Below are 23677 nucleotides of genomic sequence, written 5' to 3'. Positions count from 1 at the left end.
ATGAAATAAACATGACTTCCATTATCTATTACCTATTGCATGAGCGTCTTTTGTTGTTGTTTCGATTTTCCAGTAAATGTATCTATTCGTCGTCATCTTCATCACCATCACCTTCTATAAATTTAGTCTTGACAGTTGACCATAATTTAGCATGATTATGAGCATTCCACCAACTATTTATAGCAGAATCAAAAAATCCTTGAAATGCAAAAGCTCCAACGAATATTCCACCAACAAAAATTGAGTTTCTTTCCAATAAGCGACCAAGTATTGACTGAAAATTATAGTTAGTATCCTGTATCTTCATAGATTGACCTAAGTAGATCCTCCCGACGTTAGCTTCGTGAAACTAGCAGGTATACCATGGCCCCAATCCACTCATTGATTTAAATAAACATACCATTGTAATATGTAGATGTTCTGATGTTGATCAATGGTTATACCAAGTATGTTAGATATTTTCTCTCTCTTATTAATTATTTTCGTTTTTAAATTGATTGGTTTATTTTACATAGAAACGTGCTACCAGTTAGAATATGATATTTAAGTAACTATTTACTCTAATTTAACTTCATCTAGTTTACTTGTTGCTTCTTCAACACTACTAACTGTGGCCGCTATATCAGACTCGGTTTTAGGATCAACATCTGTTGTTGTTGACGACGCGGAAGCACCAGGGTATTTACTTCCTTTGTTTTTGGGTTTTTTAACTTTTTTCTCTTGTTTTGGCGTTGCAATTGGATACCCTTTTGCTTGAGCTTCTTGAAACTCTTTATTGTTTTCAAATTCTTCTCTGATTGGTTTTAATAATTCATTAATTTTATCAGCTACTCCAGTCTTCAAATCAGGTGGAGATAATTTACCTTCTTCATAATCTTTCTTTAAACTTTCAATTGAATCATACTTTATTGGTCCACCAAATTTTTCAGGCCTATCAATATATAATGAGAAAGAACCATCTTTACCAGTTTTTAATTCATCTATTGGTTGTATTACAAATTCTGTAAATGCAATTAATCCATTATCTTTTAATTCTCCTGGTGCACAATAAGCACTATTTATTTTCTTTTTAACAATCTTTGGATCTTCTATAATATCTATCTTGGAATTTGGATCTGACGCACTCATTTTACCACCTTGTCCTAATCCTGGAACCATTGGATTCATTAAATGGCCTCTTTTTTTGTAACCTAAACTTGGTAAATTCTCTTCAGCTAAAACAAATATTTTTCTTTGATCTATACCTCCAAATTGTGCATCAACACCCAAATGTTCTTCATCAATAGCTTGCATTAATGGATAAATCAAACCTGACAATAATGGGTTAGCGACTTGTTTGACCACATCTGCTCCAGCTCTTTTAGCATCATTTTGCGAAACTACATTTGATAATTTGAATAAATCCATAATATAATCACCACCTCGTTGATAAGATGATCCAACAATGAAATGTAATTTGTCAATAGGTACTCCAATGGATTTTAAAATGGATTTTACAATAAATTCATAATATTTCGAACGATACTGTACAACCTCTAAAGGAGCTTTCATATTATCTAAAAATGCATGCAAATCGGCGACTAAAACAGTAACTTCACAGCCAGCTTTTAAAAAATGAGCTAATTTGATCATAGGTACAAAGTACCCACAATGTGGTTTACCAGTTGGTGCAGTTCCCCAATAAATCTTTAAAGGTCTTTGCTCTTTTTCCAAAACATCTTTTATAATTTGAGCATTCAATACTTCTTGTAATCCTTTTGTAATTAGATTAAACTGTTCTTGAGGTGATAGTTGGACCGACATTGTCGTGTTGATGATTCTTAACTGAAATGATTTACTATGTTTCACATTTAAGTGAAAAATATTTTATGATTCAAATTACGCTCTTTTTTATTCTTACTTTTTAGTCATAAGAGTAATTAAGAAAAAAGGGAAAAATAAAAAACAGTAGCACGAGAGAGCAAGACAGTTTTTCACGTTATCACTGTTTGGAATTACACGGGCTCGCTCGAAAGATTTGTCGTTATTTTTTAATATATTTCGCATAATAGTCTACTGATAATTAAACTTTAAAAGTGATAATAATATACATAAATACTAAGACATATTTATTTCTTCACATCCAACCATTACTCGTCACTCAGCATTGATTCAAAATGTCTGATGAGAATAAGGATAAACTAAAGAGATTATTAGTCAACCTACCGTCACAAGTAGAATTTAAAAGTTCACCATCACTTTATCATGGGTTATTCAAAATATTATATATTTCTGCAACAAGTAATGGCAAACATTTGTCAAAATTATTTCCAAAATTAAATCCAAATGACAGAGATTACATAGAAAGTCTAAGAAACAAAGATTACGATATCAATGATATGGAAATTATTTATAAATTTCATCATCAGGAATATTTAATGCCATCATACTCACATCCAATCGAAAAACCATGTGCTAGGTTATTCCAACCAGGGGATGCTGTATATCGATGTGAAGATTGTGCATATGATGATACTTGTGTTCTTTGTATGCATTGTTTTAATCAAATGGATCATTTACTGCATACGGTTGTTGTTTATAAATCACAAGGAATCTCAGGAGGTGTATGTGATTGTGGAGATCCGGAAGCATTTGTGAATCCTTTACATTGTCGATGTGCAACAACTGAAGAAGATAATTCAAGTATGGATATCACATTTGAAAGTTTGTATCAAACTATCAAAATTTGTTTGCAATATATTTTGGATGTTACAAATTCATCTGTTTCAACTTTACCAATCATTCATGATATATTGAGTGATCCACAATCTAGTCTAGATGAAAAATCTTTATCAAATTATTTTTTATTACCATTCGGTCATTATGGTGGAGCAAGAGATATAAATTCGACTGATAAATGGTATTTGATTTTATGGAATGACGAATATCATGATTTGGGCCAAGCAGTTAGATCAATACAATTAGCTACTGGATTTAACGATTCTAAAGCTACGGGCATTGCTCAGAAGATTGATAAAGAAGGATTTTGCATACTCAAAGAGGGTAAAACTTATACGGAGTTGTTAAGCTCAAAATCGAAGGTTGAACAAGGTGGGTTGGTAGCTACTATAACGTCTGCTAGAGATCATTTGAGGGAAATGATTGTTAAATATATTATTCAATGGTTTGATGAAATTTTGAATAATAACAGCAAATCATTCAAGAATTTGAGTCGAGATGCAATCACACTGTTATTGATTGAACGAGACTTTTGTTTTTCTAAAGTGTTCCCAGCGGAATTTTTAGCTGGTACTACATTACATGAGGAAAAGAAGAAGAAAGCATGTTATGAAAATGGTATTCCAATTGATGGGAAATTTTTGAATATGTCAGGTTTACCAATTACAGAACCATTGTCAAGATTTCAAATTCTATTATTATATCAAATTAGATTCTCCAAAAGTATTCGAAAAAAATTGGTTTCAATATTAATTCCAATTATAGTATCAAATATAGAATTGAAACTGGAGTTTGCCAAACAATTTACAGAAATTTACCCAACCATGTTGATGATTTACACTAAATCGGACCGGGAAGATCAGTTGAACTTGATTTCAGAAATTACTTCTCAATTATACACTTGCCCGTTAACTATGAAGATTCTTCTTCGCGATTTGGGTGCCAAGTATGTTTTAGAAGGTATAACACGAGTTGTAAGAGAGAATTGTGCTGTAAAAGTCAATGCGCATTATGTTATCAAAGAACTTCCAGAACGAACGCATCATCAAAGAAGACTTAAAGGTGCAGTTACTAGAGGTATATTCGATTTACTTCGCTTTGCTTCAAATTCTTTGGATTTAAGTTCTTACATGCAACCAGATAATTTATCATCTTTGTTATCATTCTTGGAACTATTTCAAGGTTACTTACCATTTGAGAGAAAAACGGGAGAACATGTTGAGCAAGAACTGTTGAATTATAGGTATCACGCGATATTTTCCATTCCAATTTTAATAATCGTTAAAAATATTGCTAGCAGTTCATATCCGACGGAAGAATTGGAATTCGCAGTGAAAGAAGTGGCATCAAAGATAGTTCCTCTTTTAACTAGAGTGAGTGAATCTTCAATGGCATTTGTTCATGTATTGACTTCATTTTTTGTATACTTATTGAAGAATGGTGGATTGAAATTTGCCGAGAAATCTAAATTGATGGAAATAGCTCAAGATTCGCTTCGAACAATAGTTTTAGGTTCTCAAGTTAAAGTGGGTTTTTGGATACGGAATGGTTACTCAGTATCAACTCAAGCTTCAATGTATTTCGGAGCAGGAATGTCTGATTGTACTTTTTCAAATGATTTTTATTTACAGCAATTATTTGCACTTTATGAAACGCCAGAGCAAATAACTCAAACGTTTATAAGAACCTGGGAATTTGATGAATGGTTCACAAACAACAAAGAGTCAGTTTATGAAGAAAGATTCTTTTCCATGGTGGAAAGATTTATTTCTTTTGCATACAATATCATAGTTGACAGGTCAGCTTTTAGCTCCATGTCTTCAAAAGAAAGTTCAATTCAAGCCGCTAAGAAATATTTGACTTATCAGTTATGTGAAAAGGCAAGAAAATACTCTGCTTTAAAAAGCAATTTTAATTCAGAAATTACTGGTTTGGAGGACTTTGACGATATTTTATTGGAAATTGCTGATTATCAAGCTCCATCTACTTTATTGGACACAGGTTTGTACAAGCTAAAAGAAGAAGTATATTTGGATTTAGACCCTATGAGTTTATTCTTAGATCCTTCAAAATTTCATGTCATATCTGACATTTTGATAAAGACCATATCCAAGCTGAAGAAAATTAAGGAAGATCAGGTGATAATAGAACCTAGAGTAATCGAATCTCCCGATGAATTTGTAAATAAGTCCATCGGTAATTTTGCTAAGACTAAAACATTTTTCAAATTAATGTATAAACTTTTAAGAGTTGCTGTGGATTCCTCCAATGAAACTTACCTTCCACATCTTCTTCATTTAATTCATGCTATAGTTTTAGATGACCAGTTACTCCATGGGAATGATTATGTGAACGAAAATTTTTTACATATTCCAATTTGTGATCTTTTAGTGTCAATAGTAGAATCCAAAATGTCAAAACCAATAGTTAAAAAAGCAGATTATTTAGTTGAGCTTATGGTGAAAGGCGATTTAAGAATAATTGATAATTTAGTAAGTTGTTTTGGTGAAGAGTTCATTCAAAGTTATAAAAAACGCAAAACCCAAATATTTGAATCTGATGATGAAAAAAATAAAAGAAAAGCTGAAGAAAGAAAAAACAAAATTCTTAAGAAATATTCAAAACGTCAAGAAAAGTTTTTAGAAAAAAATAAGGAATATAAGGAAGAAGCCAAAGATGAAGAGGGACTAACCGATTCTTCAAGAACTTGTGTCCTTTGTGGAGAAAAGGAAAGTTTTGATAAAGTTTTTGGTATATTATGCGGAACTACACAACCAGCGATCTTTTGGCCATTGTACCCAGTAGCGAGTAAAAGAGCATCAGATATATGGAGCGACGACCTTTATGCTAATGAAGATGATTCTAAATACGGGAATCAAATTCAAATTCAAGAACCCTTCGTACTGCGTCAAAGAAATGTTTTGTCGACATGTGGTCATGGAATTCATTATGATTGCTATAGAAACTCAGGTGGTGATTCAGCGTATTATCAATGTTCATTATGTCATAATTACTATCAATATTTCCTTCCATCGTTCGCTTTCAATAACCTTGATGAAAAATCAGTAATTTTTAAAAGACCTGAAGATTATAAATCTGAACGAAACACTAAGATTATGAATAGAGGCTTGGTTCCCCCTGACCATAAAGTGTCGTTTGAAATTTACAAAAACATAGGGAAAGATCAGACTTCATATGCAACCTTAATAAATTTATTATGTAACACGATTCAAATGAATGAAATGACTACACGTTTGAATGGGGTGGAAGGATATTCTCAATTTTTGAAGCAAATTCCAAAGTCTAACAAAGTTTTAATGCAATCTATGATTCAAGGTATAACTCTCATACCCAAATTCAAATCAGAAGGGTTGGATTATGATTTCGACCCAGTTGGAATTTGGCAATATCATGAAGATGACGTGTTCAATCGTACATTATATATGTTTTTCATTTCGAGCCGTCCATTATCCGATGTTATTGAACAGTCAATGTGTCAATATATTTATTCCTTTTTTGAAACCGCGCTTGAAGAAATAGATGAAGAAGAATTTGCTGATGAATATGTTCCAAATTACGATGAAGATCCAGTATACAAGAAGTTCTGTGAAACTTGGTGGTTGTTACATCAAGAACTAGTTGATGAAAATCTGGGTCATTATATTTATCAGATGTCTCAACAACTTCTTTCGGTTTATTTAAGACAGTTGGTTATTTTCAAAGATGTTTTACTTAGTTCACTTATAGGTGATGAGGTTATTAGTCATACAAACTTTTCAGACTTGGAAGATGAAATCAAAAACCAAAAAAATATATACGGAATTGATCCTTTGAGTAAAATCTTACAAGTTCCCACATTTGAAGAAGTCCTTGATTTCTTCTCAGATGAAAAATTTCGAGAACATATGAGTTGGTTGCCTGATCTTTTACCTTTACAATTTCCTGGTCAAATCCGATTGATTACATTACCGAAGGATCACAAAGATAGTTTGTTTGCATTTCCAGGATATGAGGTGGTAAAATTTGTAAAGTGTTTACTTTGTGGGGAAGACATATTACCTCGATCGGCTCATTCAGAGTGTGCTTCAGATCTAGTCATCGCATTTGATCCTAAAAAGAATGCATTCAGAGTAACATTGTCTTTAGGGACTACTTCTTTAGCAATTGAGCTACCGGGACCTTATTTGACAAAACATGGTGAGCCAAAATCTATAAGGTATAAAGGTAAAGCTACTTTAGACAAATTTAGATTCAAGGAGCTCAATAAGTTGTGGTTGAACCAAGGATTAGCCAGTTTTGTTACTAGAAGCTCACCAGGTTTTATGCGTGCTTTGCAAAATGGTGCTTTGTTGAATCGTGCTCCTGTTTTCACAGTCCCGACCAATGACATGATGGATGAGGATGAGGATGATGATGAAGAGTGGATGGAAGAGGGTGAGTTTATGATATTCTAATTATGATACGTAGAAGTCATTAGGGTAATGTATAATGAAATATATAATGATAAATTTATGCGTAGTTCCTGGTCTCGTATGTCTTGTAAAATATATGTATCTATTACAGTTTCCAATCACATCAATCATAATTCATATTACAAACTATTCCAACCTCCAGCATCTGCAGTAGATTCCAAAGTTCTGGCTATATAATTAGAAACATCATGTTGTAACCATACGTTTCTAATAAAGTCGTCATACCTAGGTTTCATCAAATGTAATGCTTTCCCCTTTTTATTCTCATCAGCTAAAGCTCCTTGTTCGTCTAAAAACGGAGCATTATAAAATGAACCACCATTTTTATTAAGTAAAAGTATAGTCCTATCTTTAGGTAGCAAAAACATCCCAACGTTGCTATTACATTCTCTCAAATAGTGAGTAGTACACTGACCATCATCACACCCAATAGCTTGCTTTTGTAAATCCACAACTTGTGCACAAAATAAACATATTGCTGGATCTTCGATGAATTGATGAGGATTGTTGAACCTATCCAGGTAATAATATTTTGAAAAAAATAGGTCAAGTCTATCTGGTAGGTCTATTAGTCTTATAATTCCGGGGTATTCTAGCTCTTTTTCAACATGAGGAATATTGCTACTTGTATGAACAAAATTATAAAACAATTGGGAATTCAATAATGTAAGTAAAATATCAGAAACAGTTGGTATATTCAAAAATCGAGACAAGGCATCTGCTTCTAATTCTGATTTACGTACTTTAACATTGACTTTTTCGGTATTTGCACATTGAACAAATGCAAATATAGCAGCTCTTCTCAAAAATGGTGTAATTGATTTAACCAACATGGTATATGCGATACCGCCATCAATATCAACTGAATCAATCATCTTCAAACATTCACGTGCCGCAACTGAAACATTTGAGCTAATATCATGTAATTTTGGAATATCTTGTACTGTAAAAGTCCAATTACGACGTAATTCCTTTGCAAGGATATTTAAACATTGTATTATATGACATGTGAAAATTTGTCTCAAAATTGAATTGAATGAAAAATTGATAGATGGGCATGAAATTATCTCAACAAGCAACTCAAAAAAATCAGCTTCTAAAATTGTGCTATTTACTTCATCAGTTAGCAATAAAATGTATGACAAAAACTTTGCTTGAGCATCTTCCTCTTGCAGTGATTCGAATTTCAATCTCAAATTAGCTAATCTAAACTCATTCAATGTCCTCAAATTTATTAAAGTATTATTTGTCAATTGTTCAATTACTAGAAACCCGTGAGATGAAACACCTCTCAATGCTATTTCTGACAGTTTGATTGAATTCGATAAAATGTATGATGAGTCCAGCTCATAAAATCGAGGAAAAGTAATCGATGTTATAGTTTGATTGAAATTATTTAAAACATTATCGTAATCCTTATGGTCAAAATTTGGTAAACTCTCCATCAACGCATATTTACTTAATTTCGATAAAAATTCTTCATTTATTGAAAAAGCTTGGAACGGTGAGCTATTTGATGGTGTTAAATATTGTGATAAACTTTTATCATTGTATTTGCTTAAAATAGGAATGAAAATGTTGCTAGCTGATTTACATAGTGGACATAAAATATCTTTCAGATTTGAACCCTCAGGAGTATTTCTAGTGATTTGACTTTGTCTAGGTCGATTATTATCCATATAATTAAGGTAGCACTGGAAATGCATACCATGTCCACAACTCAGTGAAACTAGCTTGCTTTCAACACAACCATCTGATTTAAAACCAGGACCAAATGTAAAGTCATCTTTCACAGTGTCCATAAAATATTCCCAATTTTTTGTTTTATACTCATAATCGCTTGAAAAGCCACTATTCAAATTCGCGGCATCCGAAAAAGATTTCAAAAACCAATAATCATCATTAAATGGAACTTTACGAAATGTTGTTGACTGATTGATATATGCTATAATTCCAAAAGGACCCAACTCCTCGCCCACATTCTGACATAAAATGCAATGAGCATCGGGAAACTTCCATCCATGTTTTAATTCATAATCTTCCATCTCTATGTCGCTTCCTTCGGTTGATTCGTTCTGATTGTTTTCCAAAAACTTTGTTTGTTGTTTCTTAAATTTTGCCATCAACTGTTCTTGTTTTTTCTTAGCAATAAGTCTTTTTCTAGCTAATTCATCATTTGAAGCTGAATCATAACTATTGAGTGATATAAAATCAAAATCTATATCCTTTATTTGCAGTCTCATATCAGATTCAAAGGTTGTATGCATTTTGCTCATATCAGCGTAAATGGCACGTATCTTGCAATGCCCAATTTTGAAGTTTTCATCTTTTAAGAAATTAAATAGTAATTGATTCAAAGATAATTTGAAGTTTGAATTATATGACATGAATTGCTGATAAAAGCTAGCTCCTCCAGCTCCACAACATATGTGTATTAAATGTAAAGTAGTTTCAAGTAAGCATTCGTGTTGGTGTAACTCGTGTAGTTGTACATAGATCAAAGCTTTCATAATAAATGTTACAAAATGAACCGACGATGAAAAATTGCCAATATTTCTATATATCGGTAAAATGTTTGAATCAATTTGTTTCGGATGAATTACTATTTCAGACAAAGGTTTGCCTGTTTTCCTTTTGATTCGGTCTTTCACTAGTTTTAAAGCATCATCTCGAGTGTTGGTTGTGTAATTAAAATAGTAAGGATCAACTTCATCCAAATACTTTTCCTTTAATTGAAAAATTCCTGAATCACTAGCTCCTGTTGGTTTCTTGTATGTTGTCATCTCACCCAAAATTATGTCAAATCTTTTATCTGCTATAACTCTATCAGGCATTTGTGAACTTAATTTTTTATAATTTAATGGACCAAAGCACAAATTGTGTATAATTTCCCTCTTGACTTTCGTTCTTGTTACTTCCGCTTCAGTCATTCCTTTGAGGTGTAGATCTTCAGTCATGACATATATAAAAAAATTCACACACTCTTCAATCATGTATGGTAATGTTTTCTCATCGTAAATAGATTCCAGATGTAAATCCCAATTTAAACCTAAAGACCAACGATCTAATGTCAAAAATGTAGCAAAATCAGAATCACAAATGCTCATGAAAATTTGAGTGAAAAAATAATCTCTAATGTAACCATTATCCCTCAATCCTGTATTTTTATATAAATGTAGTTGTGATTTAACATTAAATCCATTTCTAACCCAAAATCCAGCTTTGATTTGGGACATCAAAACGATTGTTTTAATAGGATAATCAAAAATTAAACTTTCAATGCTAACTCCTGGGAATTTTGGTGCTTGAATTTCCTTGAATATTGCTTTCAATTTATCAAGGTTCGAGAATTTGGCATATTCAATTAAGCAACTTAAAAATGAATGAGTTGGGTGTAAGAAACTTACCGAATCTTCAGATACTTTAGAACTTTTTATTATTTGTTTTGAAATAGGATCCTGTAGAAAGTCTCCACTCAATTGAATATCAGTATTTTCATAATTGATTCCAGGTATTAAGTGAGTTTCCAAATTTATTAAATAATTTATCACATAATGAATAGCTGAAAGTGCTCTTTCTTGCTTGTATGATATATCCATCTCGGTATAGTCCACAGTTTCTGCACTCATCTCGGCAAATTTATATATAACTGGTATGGATTGAAAAAAACTCGAATAATCAGGACTCTCGTATTCAACATGATTTGTTTTCTCTCTTCTCATTGCAGGTCTTCCTTGAAATAAATCTAAAACATCACAAATTGCTGCAACGCTCTCTTTATCCAATACATCATAAGATTTTTTTCCTCTACTTATAATAAAGCTAATATCGAAGAACAAATGACCCCATCTTCTATTTTTCAAACTTTTTAGTGAAATTTCATGGATTGAATGATCATCGAATTGTATTCTTTCACTAGTTAAAAACGAGTGGACGGATGCTAAAATTGATATAAAGTCACCATGATGAATAATTGATTTTGAATTACCAGGACTGGTAAAAAGTTGTGTTGAAAGTTTGGACATGACGTTTAACTCTGGTTCTCGATCAATTGATAGAAACATATCAGCAACAACGGCATAGATCTCAATATATTGACTTGATATTATATGTTTATATTTCAAACTTGTAATTAAAGAAGTGGAATACATATCATGTAGCAATGATCTAGCTGCTTTCCAAAATCTAATGTCCAAAAAGATCATATATTGTAGTCGAGATCCATGAATATCTATCTCAGACACTTCAGTTTGACCACAATTATCACAATGTATATTCTCTTGACATTCATCGATCCATAAAGTATCATAATGTTTGGTCGATATCTGGGGTATACTTAAGTTCGGTTGTAAATGGCCAGTTGAATATTTTTCAGTAAAATCACCTTTGTTCTGCAAGCCACATCTCCATTTTGAACAAAAAGCTCTATCAAATAATTGCTTCACTGTCGTATTGATTTTAAAAAATTCACTTTCGGTGAATTCATTCAACCAAACTATCAACTCATGACACATTTCTTCTCGAAAAACATCTCTTGTGCTTCGTATGCTTGTCGTTAATCCCGTCGAACTAAGTAATCTTTGTCTCTCCAATAATAAAGGAATATCAGCTGAAATTATAACCTCAGCTTTACCAAATATTTGAACCTGATCAGTTATCATTATCGCAAAATCTTTGAACTTCCTACTTGCCAAGTAAACTCTTTGGACTGCATCTCTATAATGCCTTATTTGATCATTATACAAAATTAAACAATATTTATCATTATGAATATCTTCAAATCCACAATCATGATATTTATGCGCATTAAAAGTACTATATTTAGTATTTTTCAAAACTGTATCAACATTCATTTCTTCTATGTCATCCAATTGCAAATCACTATGAATCATAACATCAATAATAAAATCTAAGGCGTCACTTATTGTTTTCAAAATTGAATCATAAAATTCATCCGGTAGTATCTGATCTTGAAAATTTAATTCATTTAATGCATAAGGGCATTTAAAATCTCTTACCCAAGCTTCTGGATCACCACAATCACAAACACCTCCATTTTCTCTTAGACAAATCCCTATATGAACATCATGACCATCATGTTCAGATGGTTGGTAACAATGGGAGCACAAAGCACATGTTTCATCATACGAGCAAGTTAAGCATCTAAAAATTGGTTCACCCTTATGAAAAATTCTTGAACATGGTTGATGTGGATGAAAAGCATTATGACTATGAGTGTCTTGAACACCTCTTTTTATAGCCAATGATTTTGAATAATTCGAATATTTCCAATTAAATTCATTCTCTAGTTTATCAATTAAATTTGGAATATCTGGAAATAACCAATCTAAATATTTTCCATTAGTTACAGATAAAAATAATTCTTTTCTTATTTGTTTTCTAATATTTTCATGTATTTCAAAATTTGATTCTTTTGGTAAACGTAGTAGAAATTTTTTCAAATTATAATCCATGTGTGTAAATATATAGTTGATTGGAATTGGGACTTTGATCGATTTATATCATTAGTTTGTTGTTTGGGTGCAAATTAATGTAGTTGATTAATTAGTGGCAAAATGAAACTAAAAATAAAAATTCAAAACAAAAAACCAAATCGGGTTCAAAAAAAGTAGAATATACGAAATCTAAAACAATTTAAAATAAATAATAAAGTGCCATAGAAATCATTCAGCACACCCTTTGATCAAGGTCATCGTCAACTATCAATCATTAACAATAAACAACCACAAATATGGCTGTGTCAACGACGCACAATGAATCTTACAGTCCTTTTAATATAACGATCAATAAACAAAAACTACAACATATCCACGATGTTTCATCATTAGTTTTGGGGATAGTAGCAGGTATAATGACATTGGAATCAATTTATGGATTTTTATTTTTCCTAATTGGTAATTTCGTGACTAATATAGTCTTCTATGTAATCTGTACACAAGGTAATAGTCATAAATTTTTCAGAAATCCAATACAGGAAATTTTTATTGAAGGAATCCCAACTGATATAGCTGGATACATTATGATGTGGTGTTTGATATATGCGTTGGTGAAATCAAACTCCTAGAGGTGACTTTACTTTGTTTGAGTAATTTGATAACGAATGCTGTACCTGGTGGAGAGATTTATAAAAGAAAAGTTGTGCAATGTTGAACGTATTGTTTAGCATTATGGGTTTCATTTCATGATTTATTTAGACACAGAATAGAATTCTAGGGTTGATTGCATGTAAATAAGTTTTCGTTGTGATATTTCGTAATCTCTATAATACATGACATAACTCCGATGTAATTGGTAGCAGATTTACAGTGGATTTATATGACTACGAAAACGTTGAAATTTCATAATCTCACCATAGCAACATCAATTGAACAATCAAAACATATCAACAAATACTCAATTGACTCAACAATTATAGCTATGGAAAAGATAGATACCTCAACCAATTCTAAAAGGATTCAAGAACCCTATAACAAAGTAGTTAGAGGTGACCCTAGTATTTCATATGTTGTTTATAGTGTGGATAAAAATGCAACATTAGACGTTTCAGAAACCGGTGATGGACCTTTAGAAGAATTTGTGGAACAATTCACTGATGGTCAAGTGCAATTTGGTTTAGCTAGAGTAACTGTTCCTGGATCTGATGTTTTTAAAAATCTTTTATTAGGTTGGTGTCCTGATAACGCTCCTGCAAAATTAAGATTATCATTTGCTAATAACTTTGCAGAAGTTTCAAAAATCTTTAGTGGGTATCACATTCAAATTACTGCTAGAGATCAAGACGATTTGGATGTAGATGAATTTTTAAGTCGTGTTGCAGCTGCTGCTGGAGCAAGATATTCAACTACTCCAGGAAGTTCAAGTAAAAAGTCAACTCCAACTCCAAGTGTTTCTAAAACAACTGTCTCAAAACCAATTACTCCTAAACCAGCATCATCAACAAGCAAACCATCTTTTATTCCAAAATCAACTGGATTTGGAAAATCAGAAAAGCCTAAATCATCAAATGATGATGGATGGGGAGATGCTCAAGATGTTGAAGAAAGAGATTTCGATGAAAAACCTTTGGAAAATGTTCCATCCACTTATAAACCAACAAAAGTAAATATCAATGATTTGAGAAAACAAAAATCAGATACAATTAGCTCTACTCCGAAATCCAAGACTACGGAAACGAAAAAATCTGAAGAAAATGATGATAAACCAAAACCATTAAGTGAACGCTTGAAAGCTTACGATCATAATGATGATGGTAGATTAACTTCATTACCAAAACCAAAAATTGGGCATTCAGTGGCTGATAAATATAAAGCAAACGCATCATCATCAGGTTCTACTCCTTCATTCGGTGCAAAACCCTCATTTGGTTCAAACAATAACACCAACAAAGCGGATAAAGTATCTGGTGGATTATCAAGAGATTTTGGTGCTGAAAATGGTAAAACTCCAGCACAAATTTGGGCTGAGAAAAGAGGTAAATATAAAACTGTTACTTCAGATGAAGACGAAAAAGATGATAATAAACCAAGTCAAAATTTCCAAAGTCATGCTTCTGAATTAGCTAATAAGTTTGAGAAGCAAGCTAATCTTAACGATGATAATCAAGACGAAGAAGAAGAAGAAGAGGAAGAAGAAAAACCAGCTCCACTTCCAGCTAGAAACTTTCCTCCACCACCAAAAAGACAACCAATTCCAGAACCAGAAGAAGATGAAGAAGATGAGGAAGAAGACGAAAAACCAGCAAAATTTTCAGCTAGGAATTTACCTCCTCCTCCACCTAGACAACCTGAACCTGAAGACGAAGAAGATGAAGAAGAAGATGATGATGAAAAACCTGCACGCTTACCTGCTAGAAATATTCCTCCACCAACTAGTTTCGGAGAAGACGATGACGAAGAAGAAGATGAAGAGGATGAAAAACCAGCAACTTTACCAAGAAGAAATTTACCACCACCACCTCAAGCACAGGCTGAACCAGAAGAAGAACCTGAGGAAGAACAAGAAGAACCTGAATCCAAACCTCAAACTAATTCGGGATCAAATACAGCTATAGCAGAATATGATTATGAAAAAGATGAAGATAATGAAATTGGATTTGAAGAAGGAGATTTGATTGTTGAAATTGACTTTGTTGATGAAGATTGGTGGTCAGGTAAACATTCTAAAACTGGTGAGATTGGATTATTCCCTGCTAATTATGTTACTTTACAGGAATAAAATAAAATTAAATAAATAAAAAGTTTTTTATATAAATAAGTATTAGAAGTAAAAAATTAAGTTTGTTCGTTTGGTCTTTACAAAACGTAGTTTCTAATGAATGATTATCGAAATGAATAGATTGACAAAAGAGCAGAATTAGCAAAAAAAAAGACTCATTAGAGGATTTCTGTACGACCAGAGGGAGGATTGAACTCCCGATCTTGTGATTAACAGTCACACGCCTTAACCAGCTTGGCCATCCAGTCTTAGACAGGTACTCCAAGTAACCTGTTTTCTGGCAAAACTTTTTTTAGCTGCTAACAGTAAGCTAGTTGTACGACCCCAAAATCACACCACATTTCTTATTTTTCTTGGTAAAAAATGTTTGGATTTTTTTTACCATGGATACTAAAATTTCTCATACAGCTTGGATAAAACATATAACTTTTGCATTTATAGTTCTGAAAGAAATCTATTTCTTATTTTCAGCCATTAATACTCGGTATTGCTTATTATTTTAGATTAGTGAAGTTGAAAGAATTATTTTAAGAAGTGTATGCTTTTACTTAAATTTTGCAACCAAATTTGGTACAAAAAAGTAAGACTATAAAATTTATTCCTTCCTTCTCACCTAATACATTCAGACTTCAATAGAGGTGCTAAAAAAAGGACATTTACAATGCCATAGTAAGTTACATAATTAATCATTAATTTCATTACATACAAACTTCTCTTTAAAAAATAGCAAATAAACCAGCTATCACCGCAACTACAAAATCGAAATTTTTAGTAGTAACTCCCATGTTCTCATTTTGTGAAGCTGAAGCAGTAAGGTTAGATGATGAAGAAGTTGTTTCTTGTGGTTGTGATTGTTGTTGTGATTCTGAAGTTGGTTGTGATTGTGCCGATTCTGTTCTAATAAATACTTGACTTGATGGTGCAGCTTGTGAAGTTGATTGTGATGATCTTGAAGATGTGTTTATGAATACTAGAGAGGATTGTGATTGTGATGCAGATGGTGATTGTGGGGCATCAATTGAGGAAGGGTTTGATGATTGTGATTCTGATTGTGATTGTGAAGTAGTAGATGCAAATGATGATGTTACAGAAGAGGAAGAAGTTGAAGTTGGTTGTTCTGAGCTGGAACTTGATGATGAAGATGACGAAACTGAGCTTGATGAGCTTGAGGAACTGGAAGGGCTTGGACTTGAGCTTGAACTTGATGAGGAGTTTGAACTTGATGAGGAACTTACAGCAGAAGAAGAAGAACTATCACCAGTTGAACCACTATTAGTAAAACCATTTCCACTCCTAATATCAGCAATATCTTGTTGAGCTTGATTAAATCTGCCATTAATTTCACCACCATTTGAATTAATTGAATCTAAATTACCAGTTTGATCAGTATAAGAATAAGAATTACCAGTTGAATAATCCATTGCAGTTATAGATTTTATATGCATAGTAAAAGGAACTTGACTATAATCAGTATAACCACCAGCCCATTGTATTGTACCTATTTCATTTGATGGATCTCCACCTGCCCAAATACCAGCATAAATTCTACAAGGACTTTGAATTTTTGCAGTAGTTAAAGATCTTACTATTTGACCATCAATTGACCAATCTACTTTATCGGAAGTCCAATTAATAGCATATTTATGATAACTTTCTAAAGGACTTGGTTGTAAAGGATGATATTCTCCTCTATCATAAGTAGTTATATCTCCCTTTAAGAAATAATTAGATTGCCATTCATAAGGATCACCACCAAAAAATTCAATATCAATTTCATCTAAATCATCACTTTGTAAATAAAAACTTGATATTATACCTTTTCCTTCAGCAGCTTGCATTTCAACTTCAACATATCCAAACATTAAATAAAAATTTGATAAAAATGAAGGATTATCAAATCTTTTATTTATAACTAATGAAATTCCATCATTTCCAAAATTCATATCTCCTTGTCTATTTCTTGAACTAAAATAAGAACCTAAATTTGAATTAAAAGTTTCATGAATTGATCCACTTAATGCTGGATTTGGAGGACAATTCAGTTGTTTTAATGGATTACATGATATATCTGCAATTGCTAATGAAGAAACTGATAAAATTATTGAACTTAGCGAAAAAATCAGTACCATATTTGAAATAATATGTGTGTAAAAAGCGAAAGTTGGTGTTTTAATTGTAATAAACGAAAGGGTTGAGAATGGAATATAATTCTTTTATAAATGAATGATGGGTTTGACTGATGAAATTTTTCAAAGTTGGAATAAAATGTAACCTATTTATATATCCTATTGATATTCTTATGAATTTTCCATTGAGATCATTATTAAATGATTTTATGTTATTTAACTTAAATAAGTTAAATTAAAAAATAATTCTTTGATCTCTGATAATGGCTTGTGTTTCAAAATATTATTTTTTTAAGTAATATTACATAATATAACATTATAATTTTTTTTTGTTTTACTCCCATTTATTTTCATTCGATCTGATCTATCGATTAGTACAAAGGTCGACTATTGAGAGTAGACCGATTACCTACAAACAAACGCGATCTGATACTATTAGAGAAAGATCTATTCTATCTGGATGATGAAATGTTTCTAATTGAGTATTTTACTGGTTAAAATATGAACATTTTCTTGTTTAATGCAAGATTGAGTCAATAGTAATCTTAATAATTGATATGACGATATAAATTTAAGGAGAAATGATTGATGCAAATCATAGTTTAAATTAAAATCTCCTTTCGGTATAATTTTTTAAAGTTTATGAATGTAAAACTTCTAAAAATAAATCTATTTATAGTCTAAGGTAAATAAATAAAAAAATACACGGGGAAAAAAAAAATAATTATAAAAAGACTTTATACAATTCTTCTATTATAAATGAACGAAATGATACAATATGACATGAGGCTATGAATTAAGTTAAATATCGACTCATTATATCATTTGTAATACGTCTACTCACTTATAATGTCTTCAACTATCGAATTTAATTACATCTTTTTGAATGAAAAAAAGTTAAAAAATTCCGCTTTAATTTTTAATTTTAATAATTTTCACTTTACTACCACTTAAAAATTGCTGGCTGATTTGATTGAATCAAGTAAAATCAATTTTGATCTGATTGAATTTTCAAATGGCCAATTTATTGATAAGAATACGAGACGATCAATTCATTAATAGTTATCGTCAAGAAATCACACATTTCTTAACTTATCTTGCTGGTTAATTGAATTTTGTCGTCTACGATTTCAATAAGGGCTATGATCCAATACATAATAGAGCAAAATCTACATGCTACCAATTAAGTGTCGAGTAATTGCTGAGTCTTACTTTTTAAAACCTGACATTAATTGTCTATCTTTTCTCATTCACTTGGTAGTCCCTTATAATAAATATTTTTAGGAAAAACATGGAAAAAATAAAAAGATTGCACAAATCGTCATCTATTATTAATCTAATCATCTTATCTATAGACCAAATATTAATTTAATTAATATCTAAATCATTTTACTAAACTTAAGATACAAGATTCAATAACAACACACAAGATTTGAAAACATATATCACACTAGCTCAACAAACAAAGATTTATTGCACATACATTATCTGAAAAACTATACGACTACATAAATTTCACTACATCAACACAGCTTTTCATTAACTCAAATACCACTCCACGCCTTCATTCAAAATGTATATATACGAACAACCAGATTTGATACCGCCTTATAATAGAACTCATAAAAAATCAAATACATTCAATGAAATATTACTAATATCTTTTATAACTAGTATTAGTATAATTGGAATTTTATTAATATCAGGATTAATATTTTATTTTATAAGAAGAAACAGAAGTATATCAGAAGATGAATTAAGAAGAGAAGAAGAAAATCAAGCATATTTAGAATTAAATAGTGATGAACAAGAATTATATTTTCAATCAAAAGATTATTTAAAAAATAATCCTTATATATGTGGTGAACCAACATTAAGTCAAAATCTACTGATTCAAGAAAAGGGAATAAATGCATTTGAATTTCAAAAAGATTTAATGTTAACAAATAATGATTTATTAATTTTAAATAAAACTGAATTAAATTTTTTTAAAAAATTTGAATGTTGTTCACAAACTAATTTACCAATACCTTTAAAAAATGAAGTTTATTATTTTGAAAGTAAAATTTATTCATTACCAAATCCAGAAGAAACTATAATATCAATAGGATTAGCTATAAAGCCTTATCCATGGTTTAGATTACCTGGACGTCATTTACATTCAATAAGTTATGATTCAAATGGTTATAGAAGATATAATCAACCTTTCAAATTTAATATTGATCCTCCCTTTCCCAAATTATCTGAAGGAGATGTTGTTGGTGTAGGTTATAGAACAAGATCAGGTACAATCTTTTTCACAAGAAATGGGAAAAAAATAAGTGAATCAAAAATTGGTGGTCACATCAAGAATTTTAAATTTTTAACAAAAGCTCAAATTTTTCCAACTATTGGAGCAAATAATATTTGTTCAGTTCATGTAAATTTAGGTCAAAGAGGTTATGTTTTTATAGAAGGTAATGTTAAAAATTGGGGATTTGCACCAATTGAAGGAACTGGTCCTTCACCACCAGCTTATAATAAATTTAATGCAGATATATTGCTTGAAAGAAGTGAAATTGGAGATGATGATGGTGACGGTGATGGATTTCAAGATCGTATAAATGATTTTCCACCTGATTTTTTTACTACTTTTAAAAATGAATCAACGGAAAATGAAAATAAATTAAAACAACAAGTTGAAAGAGAAAGAGAAGGTGGTGAACAACAAGATAGGTTTAGTTATAATGCTTATTCTGAAGTAAATTCAACAGATGAACGAATAACGTTGAATAGTTTAATACCTCCAAATAGACCACCATCTTATGAAGATGAACATGAAATATCTGAGGAAATAAATCACAATGAATTTGAACAAGTGTCTACTCAAGATGAAGAAAGTCAAGATACTATAGTTCAACAAATTGAAGAAGAAGAAGAAACACGACAAGAATCGAATGAAGAACAACGACTAGAAGAAGTTGAGGAACAGGATGAAAATGGGATACAGGAGGAAGCAATAGAGCATAATGGACCAGAAGTTGTGCAAGAAGTACAACAACAAGAAGAAGAAACCACAGGTAACCAAGGATAAACTTTTTTTCAATTCATACATACGATATAGTTTTTAAATTTAAATTTTGATTTTGATACAATGATTTTTCATGAAATTAATTTCTTGTAAGCACACTCTCAATAAAAGCACGATATTTTAAAGAGATGGTTTGTTTAGTCCATGACTGGAGTTTAAAAAGTAAATCACATGAAAATATTTTGCTATTTATAGGCCATTAACTTCACAAAAAGATCAAAATATTTCATGGTCTAGGCCTAATTATAATTTTTGATTTTTTTTGCCTAATCTTTGATTGCAACATTCAAGAAAATTAAAATTAAGAACCATGTTCACATTTTCGTTTGTATTTATAAATTCTTGAATTTTGAATTTGTATTTCAATAAGTAGTAAAATATTTTAACATATTCTTTTTCTTCCTCTTGCATTGAAAATTGCATAAAAGTGTTACAATCTAAGCTAAGAAAGATAAGAGATTGATAAATTTAAATTCATGCACGGACGATATTCAACTAGGAATTCAACTATCATAACTTTTAATCATCTAAGCATTCAAAAGGTAGTGGACCATAAATGAATGACTCCAATCTCATCTTTTTTAGTTAATGGTTATGATAATTTAAAATTTTATCAATTTTTAGTTGTTAGTACATAAATGTGGTTTTTAGTTTTTATGAATTAAGTTAATGGTCTTGTGACTATTTAAAATTTTTTTTTTATTGTTTTAGTGTTTTAGATTTTGTAACCTTTTTAATTCTCGTAATTTTGCGAATCTATTAATAAGTGGATGAATCTTTCTGTGTGTTTAAAGACTCCTGATTGCGTTTACATGATCACAATATCATGTTCTGTCTGACGACTATATAGATCTGCATCTAAAAAAAAGGCACTTTTTAACACTCAGTTTTGCTTTAAATTTTGGACCTTTTTTCAAATCTGGACTCAAACACTATGATTTGAACTATTTCTTTTGGTTAAATCATCTAAAAAAATATTCAACTAAATTTAGTTTCAAATAACTCTCTAGCTTTTTTGGAGAGGCAATCTAAATACTTAAAATTTGGAAGCTAGCCAAGTATTAGGACTTGTGAAGACTATCACAAATGAAATTAGGGTCACATTACATCTAACCAAAATCAGAAATACCGCAATAAATTATTTTTAAGCTTTGTCAGGAGCCCTTTCTAATTTCTTGAATTAAGACAGTCGACTTTTAGCCAATTTATGGGTCTTTGTAACTCTTTAAAATTATTTGGTCTAACTAACTAGCAACAGTTTTGAAAGTAACAAAATCAATTGTGTAAGTAATACATAGAAGTATAACCTTTCAAGTTATCGTTTATGCACGACTGGAAGAAACGCCTTCTACTTTATTTCACTAGAATCGTTTTATTTCTGAAATATTGGATCGAGTAAAGGTAACAGAGATTCAAAAAAGTGCGCCATATTTAATCATATCGTCAAATCTATATGATAATTAAACTACAAATAATCTGGAAGATAATTTATTTTCCACTCTTTGGAAAATGATTTATAAGTTATATATACATACAAACGTTCAAAGAAGGATTCCATTCAATGTAAATCACTGGAGAACCTCATTTAAAACTTTCAAAAATATTTCATTAAATCAAATCTAACCTGGAGGTAATTGAGAAGCATCAACAATATCAGAAGCATCAATGGAAGCTTCATCTTCTTCAGTTACTCCATCTAAAGGAGTTCTAGGTAATGCCATCATACCAGATCTTGCTAATTCTAATATACCAAAAGGTTGTAACAAAGTAATAAAACTTGAAACTCTACTTGGTTTTGCACTTAATTCAACAACAACATTTCTATCACTTATATCAACAATTTTACCACCAAATTGTTTTGTTATTGTTGATATATGATCTAAATGAATATGTTTTTGTCTTAAAGCTTCACTTGGAGCTAAATTTGATGGATGATAAGCTGATTCACATGCTGATAAATCTGGAATTGATGAAGCATCATCAATATGTAATTGATGAGTTGCAATTAATTCTTGAAAATATTCTGGACCTAATAATGAAACTCTTGCTAATAATAATTCTCTTTTTATTATTTCTGCATTTGTATAATCTAATACAGCATAAACTGGTACTAAATCTTCAATTTGTCTTCTTGCTTGTTCAACAACTCCATCTAATCCTTTTAATACAATAGTCATTCTTGATAAATCTTTAACTTCTGTATTACAAACAACTAATGAATCAATATTAAAACCTCTTGCTGCTAATGTTCCTGAAACAGAACTTAAAACTCCAGGTTCATTTTGAACTAAACAATTTAATACATGTTGTTTTGCTGGTAATTTTGATGCTACTGGAGTTTCATATAATATTGATGAAACAGCAGTATCAGCTGACCAATTTGGAGTATCTAATGTTGGTAATGGTGGTCTTTTTTGATTACGATGTAAAGTTTTATAAGCTAATGCTGATGTTGAACTGGAAGATCTTTGCCTTATAAATTGTTGTAGAAAAGGAGATCTTTTAAGCATCTTTGGGGAAGGGTATAATGGTAGTAGGTGATTCTAAGATCTAGATGTGATTGATGATTTGACTCGATTTTAGTTGAAACTGAAAAATTTATGATTCACATTTTTTTTTTTTTCACTTAATTCTCCGGTTTAATGGGTCAAATTTTCGCGTTCAAATGAGGTCGGGCGGTTCTGGACGAGCTAGAGTCAACTCTCTCGTAATAGCTTTACCTTCTAAGTCGAGACTGAATCGAATTACAATAATCCTGAACAGGCTAAATTATTATAAGATAAAAACCATTATGCATACATATGTATACTTAGAACCTAAATCATCTTGAAAATTATCTTGAATAGAACAAAATATTATTAGAAGATCCTTGACATATTTTATACAAATATAAAGTTGGTCCTTAATCTTTGTTTGAAATATATATTATGTCTATGATTGCGATCATTCCAAAATTAATGAACGTGGGGAATTTTTATGATAAATTAATAGGTGCAACAATGCGTGGTAGAACTTTAAAAATCGTTTTGTTCTCGCTCTAAGAAAATTAAATTATA

At 31.0% G+C, this 23677-nt stretch overlaps 8 protein-coding genes across 8 annotated transcripts; 4 read left to right on the top strand and 4 right to left on the bottom strand. All coding sequences in view use genetic code 12, as the record gives it.

Moving 5' to 3' along the window:
* Window positions 1–555: 555 nt before the first annotated feature.
* On the bottom strand, window positions 556–1803 carry TYS1 (tyrosine--tRNA ligase; the record flags this gene model as incomplete). Its single annotated transcript, XM_051755663.1, has 1 exon — window positions 556–1803. The coding sequence occupies one exon, from the start codon at window positions 1801–1803 to the stop codon at window positions 556–558; it is 1248 nt and encodes a 415-aa protein (XP_051616162.1).
* A 353-nt stretch (window positions 1804–2156) lies between these two features.
* On the top strand, window positions 2157–7172 carry UBR1 (E3 ubiquitin-protein ligase; the record flags this gene model as incomplete). Its single annotated transcript, XM_051755662.1, has 1 exon — window positions 2157–7172. One exon carries the CDS (start codon window positions 2157–2159, stop codon window positions 7170–7172), a length of 5016 nt encoding a protein of 1671 aa, XP_051616161.1.
* Window positions 7173–7309: 137 nt separating this feature from the next.
* Window positions 7310–12664, bottom strand: KGF55_001119 (putative ubiquitin-protein ligase; the record flags this gene model as incomplete). Its single annotated transcript, XM_051755661.1, has 1 exon — window positions 7310–12664. One exon carries the CDS (start codon window positions 12662–12664, stop codon window positions 7310–7312), a length of 5355 nt encoding a protein of 1784 aa, XP_051616160.1.
* A 278-nt stretch (window positions 12665–12942) lies between these two features.
* On the top strand, window positions 12943–13275 carry KGF55_001118 (uncharacterized protein; the record flags this gene model as incomplete). The annotated part of the gene is made up of 1 exon (XM_051755660.1): window positions 12943–13275. One exon carries the CDS (start codon window positions 12943–12945, stop codon window positions 13273–13275), a length of 333 nt encoding a protein of 110 aa, XP_051616159.1.
* A 353-nt stretch (window positions 13276–13628) lies between these two features.
* ABP1 (Abp1p) lies at window positions 13629–15425 on the top strand (the record flags this gene model as incomplete). The annotated part of the gene is made up of 1 exon (XM_051755659.1): window positions 13629–15425. The coding sequence occupies one exon, from the start codon at window positions 13629–13631 to the stop codon at window positions 15423–15425; it is 1797 nt and encodes a 598-aa protein (XP_051616158.1).
* A 716-nt stretch (window positions 15426–16141) lies between these two features.
* On the bottom strand, window positions 16142–17554 carry CRH11 (transglycosylase; the record flags this gene model as incomplete). The annotated part of the gene is made up of 1 exon (XM_051755657.1): window positions 16142–17554. One exon carries the CDS (start codon window positions 17552–17554, stop codon window positions 16142–16144), a length of 1413 nt encoding a protein of 470 aa, XP_051616157.1.
* A 1570-nt stretch (window positions 17555–19124) lies between these two features.
* On the top strand, window positions 19125–20624 carry KGF55_001115 (uncharacterized protein; the record flags this gene model as incomplete). Its single annotated transcript, XM_051755656.1, has 1 exon — window positions 19125–20624. The coding sequence occupies one exon, from the start codon at window positions 19125–19127 to the stop codon at window positions 20622–20624; it is 1500 nt and encodes a 499-aa protein (XP_051616156.1).
* Window positions 20625–22240: 1616 nt separating this feature from the next.
* ILV6 (acetolactate synthase regulatory subunit) lies at window positions 22241–23131 on the bottom strand (the record flags this gene model as incomplete). Its single annotated transcript, XM_051755655.1, has 1 exon — window positions 22241–23131. The coding sequence occupies one exon, from the start codon at window positions 23129–23131 to the stop codon at window positions 22241–22243; it is 891 nt and encodes a 296-aa protein (XP_051616155.1).
* Window positions 23132–23677: the final 546 nt, after the last annotated feature.

This window comes from Candida pseudojiufengensis (genome assembly GCF_024610245.1).
Source record: "Candida pseudojiufengensis strain CBS 10847 chromosome Unknown scaffold2, whole genome shotgun sequence".
In the NCBI taxonomy this organism is placed as follows: domain Eukaryota; kingdom Fungi; phylum Ascomycota; class Pichiomycetes; order Serinales; family Debaryomycetaceae; genus Lodderomyces; species Lodderomyces pseudojiufengensis.
The sequence above is the reverse complement of the archived record's forward strand: the minus strand, read 5'-3'. Positions and strand labels throughout refer to the sequence as shown.